Source organism: Perognathus longimembris, chromosome 7, assembly GCF_023159225.1.
Source record: "Perognathus longimembris pacificus isolate PPM17 chromosome 7, ASM2315922v1, whole genome shotgun sequence".
Classification (NCBI taxonomy): Eukaryota; Metazoa; Chordata; class Mammalia; order Rodentia; family Heteromyidae; genus Perognathus; species Perognathus longimembris.
In genome coordinates, this window is record NC_063167.1 from 19,201,234 (window position 1) to 19,211,246 (window position 10,013).

The window sequence follows — 10,013 nt, forward strand, 5'->3', positions numbered from 1 at the left end:
CACTGGGTGTAGCCTCTGTACTGGGGAGTACATGGTGCCCCAGGCCTGCCTCCACCAAAGCCATGCTGTGTGATCTCATCTCTGGGTTTTAGCGCGGGAATTATAATCCCAGCCTACGTAGGGAACTGAGATTCAAATGACAAAGCTAGAAGAGTCCATCTGCTAAGGGATTACTTTAATTATCCAAGGTGGGGAAACCGAGGCCCAGAGAGGGCAAGGGGCTTTGTCATGTGTCACACAGGGTGTCTGTGATGGAAGTGTGATAGGAACCCAGGACTCCTGCTCCTAGTTCACAGTATCTTTGTCCGGGGCTGGTGAATGAATGGTGGGATGGGGGTGAGTCAGTCAGTCAGTCATTCAGTCAGTCTGTCTTGCTGTTTCTCTCTGGACCAGGGATCAAGATACTAGGTGAAAGGGAGAGGCTGAAGAAGGGAAGAAGGCTCTGGCACACGCCAAGATTGCGATAAAAAAAATACAAACCCCCGCCATCCCCCTCCCCGCCCTGCCCCGCCCCGCCCCTGAAGTCCTGAAGTCCCACTGGCCAGGCCCAAGAGGAAGTCCAATCCAAGTCCCAGTCCACTCCTGGGGCTGCAGGCCCAGGTGGCGTGCGCAGGCTGCAGTCGGTCCGCGCGCCGCCAGGGGGCGCGCCTGCGCAACGCGGCCGAGCCCGCGCCGAGGTTGGGTGCGGGGCCGGGGCTACCCGGACCTGCAGGAAACAGAGACGGGTTAGGGGGTTCGGATATGTGCCGTCCGGCTGCCCTCCCCACGTTCCCATCCCTCCAGCCCCACCCAGCCGGGACCCACGTGTACAGAGGCTGCAGTTGTAAATGCGACGTCTTCTGGGGCGCCTGGTATCCGTAGGAGTCAAAGCCACCGATGAAGTCAACTGCAGAGGGAGAGTCAGGAGAGGCTGTGTCCCTCGGGGAGAGGCGGAGGGCGCGGCCTCTACCTCCCTCCCGAGGCCCAGCTTAGGGAAGTGGGGAGGGGTGGGGCTGAGCACAGGGCTCCCAGGCCCCGAAGGCCTGCCGGGGGGCGGGGGGGGGGCACATCCCATCCTGAGGACAGGGCTGGCAGGGCTGGAGCCAGACTGGGAAAAGGGGATGCTGGTACCTGCCCCGGGGACCCTGAATGTCTGTGTCTTAGTTCCTCACGGCTGGCTCTGTGACCCCCATCCATCCACCCTCCAGACAAGCCTTGGGCTAGGCCCCTGTCCAAGGTGCTGAAAGGCCCACAAAAAAAGGGGGGGGCAGGTTGTCCTCACTCCCCTAGAAGGCTGTACTCACAGCTGTCCTCCTCCTCCAGGAAGACCTTGCTCACGTAGCAGGCAAACACGAAGCCAAAGAGCTGGATGAGGAGATGACACATCAGAGACTGGGAGGGAAGTTCTTCCTCGACAAAACATCTACCCAGTTAGCGTGGGGAGGGGGGCTCAGCCTTCAACACATAACAACTTCAAGTGAAATGCCTACATGTAAAAGTCAAGTACAGCTGGATGCTGGTAGTTTATGTCTGTAATCCTAGCTACTTAGGAGGCTGAAATCTGAGGACTGAAGTTGAAAGCCAGCCCAGGCAGGGATGTTGATGACACTCCTATCTACAATTAACCACACACACACACAAAAAAAAAAACAACGGGAAGTGGAGCTGTGGGTCAAAGTGGTAGAGTGCTAGCCTTGAGCAAAAAACAGCTCAGGGACAGCATCCAGGCCCTGAGTTGAAACCCCAGGATTTGGGGGGGGGGGGCGGAGAAGAAGGTCAGGGCTGGGAATGTGGCTTAGTGTAGAGTGCTTGCCTAGCATGAAGCCCTGGGTTCAGTTCTTCAGTGCCACATAAACAGAAAAAGCCAGAAGTGGCTCCATGGCTCAAGTGGTAGAGTGCTAAGCCTTGAGCAAAAAGAAGCTCAAGGACAGTGCCCAAAGGCCCTGATGAGCAAAAAGAAGCTCAAGGACAGTGCCCAGGCCCTGAGTTCAAGCCCCAGGACTGGCAAAAAAAAAAAAAAAAGTTAAGTATAGTATGCTGGTGATTCACATCTATAATCTTAGGTACTCAGGAGGCTGAGATTTGAAGATCATGATTCAAAGCCAGACCTGGCAGAAAAGTCCCCATGAGACTCTTACTTCCAATTAAACACTCAAAAACCATAAGTAGAGCTGTGGTTCAAAGTGCAGGGTGCTAGCTCAGGGACAGTGCCCAGGCCCTGAGTTCAAGCCCCAGGACTGACAAAAGAAAAGAACAGAACAGAAAAGAGCATAGAAAGGGAGCAAGTGACTTATCCAAGGCCACAGGGGTGTACTAGGTATTTAGACAGTATAGACTCATGAGCCTCTTCATGAACTGTCCCTTCTCTACACAGCCAGAACTAGGTGAAGGGAGGCGACATGAGATAAGGAAATAGATCCAGGCAGAGGCTTACAGACAGCCGGAATACTTAGGGTCAGATCCCTTTTTATGTGTTTTTTTTTCTCTGTTTTGTTTTTTTGCCAGTCCTGGGGCTTGAACTCAGGGCCTGAGCACTGTCCCTGACTTCTTTTTGTTCAAGGCTAGCACTCTGCCACATGAGCCACAGCGCCACTTCCGGTTTTTTTTCTATATGTGGTGCTGAGGAATCGAACCCAGGGCTTCATGTATACGAGGCTAGCACTTTACCACTAGGCCATATTCCCAGCCCCGTTTGTTTGTTTTTTTAAACATCAATACTGGGGTTTAAACTCAGGACCTGGGCACTATCTCTCAGCTTTTCTTTCACTCAAGGCTCTACTGCTTCAGTCACAACTCCCCTTCCATTATTTGGTGGTTAATTAGAGCTAAGAGTGTCATGGACTTTCCTGCCTAGGCTGGTTTCAAACTTAGATCCTCTGCTCTCAGCCTCCTAGGTAGCTAGGATTACAGATATGAGCCACAGGCACTCAGCTCTGACCCTCTTAAGGAAGGATCAAGAAAGGGGTTGGGGTGGAAACCTCCATTTCTGGAGGCGGAGTGGGGGAGCAGATCTTACCGCCAGGAAGATCTGCAGGGCACTGCTAAGGGCTTCGATGTAGGGATAGTCAAGCAGGCAGCCAGAGACGGAGATGACATGGTGGTCCTCCAGGGCAAGGCGGGAGTTCAGAACAGGAGTCACCAGACAGCCCGGCCCATTCTCCATCCACCAGGAGCGGTGCAGGGATGTATTGAAGGTCATGATGAAGTCCCTGTCCTGGGAGCAGAGGGCCTGGGATACTAAGCCAGGCGGGGAGGGACAGGGAGATTGCTTCCCAGACCTGTGCTTCACACCTGGAGGCGCTACCTTCCCTCTGGCTTTGTGAAGGGAACAGAGAAAGACCAAACCTGCATGTTCACACTTGGCCAGCAGGTGGCACTGGGTGACCGTGTTTCTAGCACTGAGATGAAAGGTGTTGGAACTGACGGAGGCTTTCGAATTTCAGAGAGGATAATGTGAGAGGTCTCAATTCTCCAGTCTTTGGTGATATTCCATAGAGACCCCTTCCCAGCCAACTTGGTCCCTCCACTATTCTCTCTCTGCACGCTCCTGGGTACCCCCTCCCTCCTATGGTCTGTGGCCTCAGGTTTATTCTATGGAGAAGCGGATACCCTAGATCCTCAGCCTCTCACCAGGAGTCCGCAGCCCAGGACTCAACGTCTGGTCTCTCCTCAGACAAATGGAGATTTACTACATGGACTGGGGGTGTGGTTCATGTGGTAGAGTGCTTGCTTAGCAAGCAGGAGGCAAGCTGACCAGGTGCCAAGCACTTCAATGTGTGATAGTTTCATCTCCATGGTGACCGCATAAAGGCGAGCAGGAATGCCATTGCCTCCACTTTCTACAGGAGGAAACTCTGAAGCTCAGAAGACATGATTTTGTTGTTGTTGTTCATTTGTTTTTTGGTCTGTTTTGCCCAGGTTGACATTGCTGGGAAACATTAGAGCCAGGGTTGGAACTGAGCAGGGTCAAATCACAAAGCTGAGGCTCCTGTTCACATATTTGGCCTCCTTTATTTCTAAAAATAGAAGTCCTATCTCTGGGCTAGCTCTTCTTCGAGCCAGACAATTTCCCTTTCAACAGCCCTCCATGGGACCAGGGTCGCTCAGTTCCCCCCGGAACTCACACTAGTCTCTGAGCAGTGCTGGACCCAATGGAGCATTTTCACCACCTTGCTCTCGACACCCGACTGCTATTCACGGATGAGGCCCAAGAGCAGGTTTCCTGGGCAGCACATGTGCTGCTTTTTAAATTGAGCTTGTGATGGCTCCCCAGCTCCTCTTCACCCTGACCCCTCCTCATCTGTTCTGTCATTGTTTATGAGAAGGGTAGGGGTCAGAAACAGAAGTGGAGGCCGCAGATTATTGGAGTGTGGAGAGGGAGGGGGAATCTCTTAGAAGAGATGCTCTTCCAACACAAGGCCCTTCGGTCAGCATGGGAAATGGTGGGGTGTGCCTGGGGACAGCCAGGCCTGAGGCTTACCTGCGAGAGCTGTCCAACCTCCAGGTAGAAGCAGATGATGAACGCGTTCCAGCCAACCCAGAGCACCAGCCAGGCTGCGTACTGGGGAGAGCAGAGGGGAGTTCAGGGTGGGGGCTGGGGGAAGGGAGCGGGGAGGGGACGAGTCAATGGAGACAGAGCTCAAGGGCAGTGGGTCTCAGCAGGGAAAAGAATGATGACGCTTCGCTCAGAGGGCACGTTCAGGTGCACAAATGCTAGCCACATCCTATAGGGCAGGCACTGATGTCTAGACATCACTTATTTAAGGCTGAGAGGAAATTGACATGTCAGGAGATCATTCAGCTAGGGAGAAGGAAGACTGGCCCTCACATCCATGTATTATTCACTCTGCTGAGAACAGTGCTCACTGGCAATCTCTAGAACATATTGGAATTACTCCGGGAGTCTGCTGAGAATGCAGACTCCATCTGGGAATAGTGGTGGCACCTGTAGTCCCAGCAACTCCAGAGGCTGAGGCAGGAGCATCACTTGAGTCTCAGAGTCCGTGGCCAGCTGGGGCAGTACAGTGAGACCATGTCTTATTTGGAAGAAGCAAAGACAAGATTCTTGAATGCTACCTCCAAACCTGTGGATTCATTTTTTTTTTTTTGATTCATTTTTTTTTAAGACAGCATCTCACTATGGCCCAGGCCAGCCTCAAACTCAATCCTGTGTCAGCCTCCTGAGTGCTGGGATTATAGCCATGCCCAGGCTGGCTCTGCTTTTCCTAGCTGTGTGACCTCAGGAGGGCTGTAGCCTTTCAGAGCCTCAGCTTTTCAGCTGGAAAAGGCAGATGGCAGGATCTGTCTCATCCCAGACCTGTCCCTCCCCGAGCTATCGCAAGATGAGACAAGAACCCATGAAAGTCTGAGGATGTGCCACTAAACAAATCTGGTTTACGTTTGTATTATTTCCATAAGTAATTCTTCTTCTTCTTTTTTTTTTTTTTGAAATGTACCCTTTACCTGACTTCCATCATGGAAACCCCTCTGTACATCACCTTTATAATAACAATAAAAATATTTTTAAAAATTCCTTTTTGAGTTTGTTTTCTTTTTCCCCTAGGAAAATTCTTTATGAAAAGCACCAGCCTGTTCTCTGAGATTGGGGCACCCGCCGTCCTCCCAGTTGGGCCAGGGGAGGGGAGAGCAATTCTGTCTGGAAGGGTGGGGGCTGGGAGGAGGGAGGAGAGAGCAGGCTTGGAAAGTGGATAGGCAAGCCATACCAGGATGAGGTACCGGGAGCGGTACTGCACGGTGCCGAAGATCCCCAGGATGACCGCCATGATGTGCAGGAAGTTAGCCAGGATGGGGGCCCACTGGTAGCCCAGGAAGTCAAAGATCTGCCTCTGCAGCGCGGCTACCTGTGGAGAGATAGGATGAGTCCGCTGCCCCAATCCTTCCTGACCTTGGGGAGCAGGTGACCCAGTTTCTATGGTGATGAGACCCAAGACTCAAAGCCATCTAGCCCCTCAGTACCAAAGAGATGCCGGGACATAGAGCAAGTCTATGGGTATGGGTTGGAGGAGGGTCCCCAAGTTTGACTGGTCATTACTTTGATGAAAGGCAGGAGCCAAGATTCAGCATGTCTTCCCTCTTGCTCAGCAGGCCCTTCCCACTCACCTCTGGAGCACCTGTCCCTTCCCCTTGTCCAGACGCTGGCAGAAGGGTACAGATGGAGTCCACCAGCAGTGAACCAGAGCGGGGGGGAGGCACAGGAAAGTCCCCCCGACTCCCTCCCACCCAGTCACTGTTCCAAGTATCCCTGGCAGGAGGCTGTCCTGACCCATGGAGTCCCTGGGCCACAGAGAAAGGGCAGTTTTCATTCCCCTTCCCTGGATCTTGTAGAGTGTAAAATTAGTCTCATGCTCTTCTACATCCGGCTTCTGGGCCCACAGGCAGCACAGCACACACTAATGTTGTGCAGGGTCCTATCACCTGCTTTGCTCAAATGGGACTTTGGAAGACCAGTTCAAAGGTGCTGCTGCACTGCAGTTTGCCCACTGCTGTCATCGTAACAGAGACTACCGCGTGAAGAGGCCGGAGCAGACCTGCTCTCCAGCAGGTCAGACACACATAGCAGAGAACCAATGATTGACCCAGTCAGTCATCACACATGTGACTTGAGGCCATTCTAGGTCATTCTTGGGCTTGCCAACCCACCAGCTGACCACAGATGATAAGGCCCAGATCAGAGCCATCCCATTGATCCATAAAATCCTGAGCTATTTTAAGTCACAATTTGGGAGTGGTTTGTTACACACCAAAAGCTAACAGATACATGCAGGACTCAATCAGCACTCCCTTCCCAGCAGGTCCCAGGTTGAATCTCATAGCTGATAAGCTTAAGAATAAAGGTGCCAAAGACAACTATTGTGTTTAACTGTCTGCCATCTCTTCCTTGGGTGAATCTGCCTGTTTTGGAGAGCCACCTTCCACCAAATGTGCATGGAGCTTGGGGAGAAGGCTCATTTTATTTCTAGTGTCAGGAGAGAGCAGCTAAACCTAGGCATAGCCAAATAATCAGTAACAAGAGAGATGGAATCAGGTGCTCACACCTGTAATCCTAGCTACTCAGTAGAATAAGATCTGAGAACTGCAGTTCCAAAAATCAGCTCAGGCAGAAATGTCTGGGAGACTCTTATCTCCAATTATCTCCAGTTAGCCAGAAGTGGAAGTGTGGCTCAAGTGGTAGCAAAAAAACAAAAGGAGTGTGCCCTGCCCCTGAGTTCAAGCCCCAGTACCAGCACAAACAATCTAAGACAAAGAGATGGTTGGTGCCAGGTGCCAGTGTCTTGTGTCCATAATCCTAGGTCCTGGGGAAGCTGAAATTTGGAGGACCCTAATTCAAATCTAGCCCGAGTTGGGAAAGATAGGCCTGACTTTCCAAGCCTAACAATGTTCACACAGATGCTCTTTAAGTGTTGAAAATTAAATAAATGAAGAATGTAAAAAAAAAAACTAGGCCGAGTAGAAAACTCCATCAGACTCCAACTGGAAAACAAGCAGCAAAAAGCTGGGCTGGAGGTACAGCTCAAGTGGTAGAGGGTCAGCCAAGCAATCAAGATGAGCAAGCACAAGGATTGAGTTCAAACCCTAGTAATGGTGGAGGTGGGGGGCGGGAGCAGAGACACAGAGATGGGTTCAGGTATGGGCACACACACCTGTACCTGCTTCTGAGCACCACTGGGTATCTGTGGGGACAATTGGGGCACAGCTGCTCTCTCTCTCTGCCAGGATTCCTAAATGAGGTAGAGGACACCTAATGGATCTGTTGTGGTTGCCTTTGTTTGCCCCCTGGGAGGAGGAAACATGGCTGGAGGTCTAGGATCTAGCTTTTCTAAAACATTCACCCTCCCTCTACTCTTTTTTTTTTTTTGTACTGATACTGAGGCTTGAACTTACATTCTTGAACTCTCTCTACTTTGCTCAAGGTTATTGCCACAGCTCCACTTCCAGCTTTTTGGTGGCTAATTGGAGATGAGTCTCACAGACTTTCCTGTCCAGGCTGGCATTCAGATCTCAGCTTTCTGAGTAGCTGGGATTACAGTTATAAGCTACCCACACAGAGCCCCTTCCTTGTACTTCTGAAATCTGTGCCTTGCAAAGGGAAAGACGTGCTGGCGGGGGAGAGAAAGGGAGGAGTCTGGTCAAGTGATGAGCGCTCAGAAGCCTTTTCCTGGCAAGGAGGCCGGAGGAGGAGGATCTGATGCCACCACGCAGATGGTGAAGCTTGGGCAGAGACCAAGGAAGCTGCGGGCTTGGGCAAGGGAGTGAGTAGAGCCCGGTAGTGCCAGGTCCAACCCTGGCCCCTTCCCATCTGGCTTGCCTCTGGCTGGGTGCTCTCCTGGCAGGGCTCCTTCCGAGTTTGTCTCTCATGGGCTGTTCCTTGGCACAAGCCAGGACTGGGATTTTATCTCATCTTGAGACTCAAGAGACTAGAAGTGACTTGCCCAAGGTCGCCCAGCAGGGTGGTGGCAGAATAGGTCTTTCTCTGCCACCTGTGTCATCAATGCCCCAATGTCTCTGGAGACACAGGTTGGGTGGAGCATTGGTCTCTGTCTGCTGGGCAGCTTTGATCGTGGGGTCTCAGGCTCCTGATCCACGCATAACAATCAGGGCACCAGATATCCACATAGCCAGCTCTGTGTGTGTGTGTGTGTGTGTGTGTTTGTGTGTGTGTGTGTGTGTGCATGAGCGCGCTGGTACTGGGGCTTAACTCGGGAGCCTTGCACTCTTGCTGGATTATAGGTATAAGCCACCAGTGCCTTGACTTCCCATGGTTTGTGATCCTGTGGACAATCTGCTGCCCCCAGGTGTGTCCAGGGCCCAGTGCCATAGTGTCTCTCTCATGTTCCCACCCTGCTCTTCCATTTTCTTCCCTTCACCAGGACTCTGCCAGCCTTGGTAGTTTGGGTCCACGGGGTGTTCTTAACTCAACTGTCACCCAGTCTAAAGAAAGAGGTTCCTTGTCAGAGGATGGAGAAGGGTGGACTGCAGCGGAGCTGCCCATGCTCACGGTATGGCCGAGACAAGTGACCCACCCCCACCTGACCCACGATCAAAGCCCATCCTGTTCCTGCCAACTCACGATGAACACCCATATTGGGGGACAGTTTAGCAAATAATACAACACCACAGCCACTTCCGAGTGACAGACTCGGGTTCAAAGTCTAGCTGTGTTGTATAATTCAGGGCAAGTTCACCTTCCCAGACAAGGTGTTGTGAAGACCTGGAAACATCACAAACTAACAATTAGACGTGGTAAACAGTGGCTAATTAACAGCAAACTTCTCAGCCTAAGCTTTTTAGTTTGGCACAAAGGCCTGAGAGGATCCAGCTCAATCCGTCATTACATCAGCTCCTGCCTCCAAGAGGCTTAAACAGCAGCTCAAGTCCCCTCTTCCCTTCTGCTTTGTGTTCTATCCAGCTCTTCCCTCCACCCTGGGCCACCAGGATCTCCTTCTGTCACTGAACGTGGCCACCGGCTGGGCCTGAGCCTCCCAGCCATCACCCTTTTCTGCCCTCACACCCAACAACCTTTCTTTCCTTCCTGGACATCCATTCACCCACCCGCCTGACATGTGATACCCTCCGACATCCAAGTCCCATTCTTCATAAATTCACAGACTAACCATGCCTATGATGGGTCCTGTGCTGCCCTGGGGAGTAATTTGGGGTCCCTGGTCTTTCGAGGTCACCATTCTAATAGAGGCTGTGGATGAGAGATCTGTGAAAATCAGTGCAGAAAGTGCCATAAACCAGGACTAGGTGATATAGACTTAAAGATACCTTTTTAATTTTTTTTTTTTTTGATCATGAGGCTTGAACTCAGGGCCTGGGCACTGTCCTTGAGCTTTTGCACTTATGACTCTACCACTTTGAGCCACAGCTTTACTTCTGGATTTTCTGGTGGTTAGTTGGAGATAAGAGTCTCATGGACTTTGCTGCCTGCAGTGGCTTCAAACCATGATCGTCAGATTTCAGTCTCTTGAATAGCCCTTGGGAAGTGGAAAAGGAGGATGAAGAGCCTGAGC

The 10,013-nt window shown here is 51.7% G+C and overlaps 1 protein-coding gene across 1 annotated transcript; it reads right to left on the reverse strand.

Annotated features, from left to right (window-relative positions):
• Positions 1-537: 537 nt before the first annotated feature.
• On the reverse strand, positions 538-5,834 carry Nkain1 (sodium/potassium transporting ATPase interacting 1). The gene is made up of 6 exons (XM_048349860.1): positions 5,703-5,834; positions 4,460-4,540; positions 2,996-3,193; positions 1,284-1,344; positions 805-886; positions 538-706 (listed from the first exon to the last, which is right to left on the reverse strand). The coding sequence occupies exons 1-6, from the start codon at positions 5,760-5,762 to the stop codon at positions 697-699; spliced, it is 492 nt and encodes a 163-aa protein (XP_048205817.1). The 5' UTR covers positions 5,763-5,834; the 3' UTR covers positions 538-696.
• Positions 5,835-10,013: the final 4,179 nt, after the last annotated feature.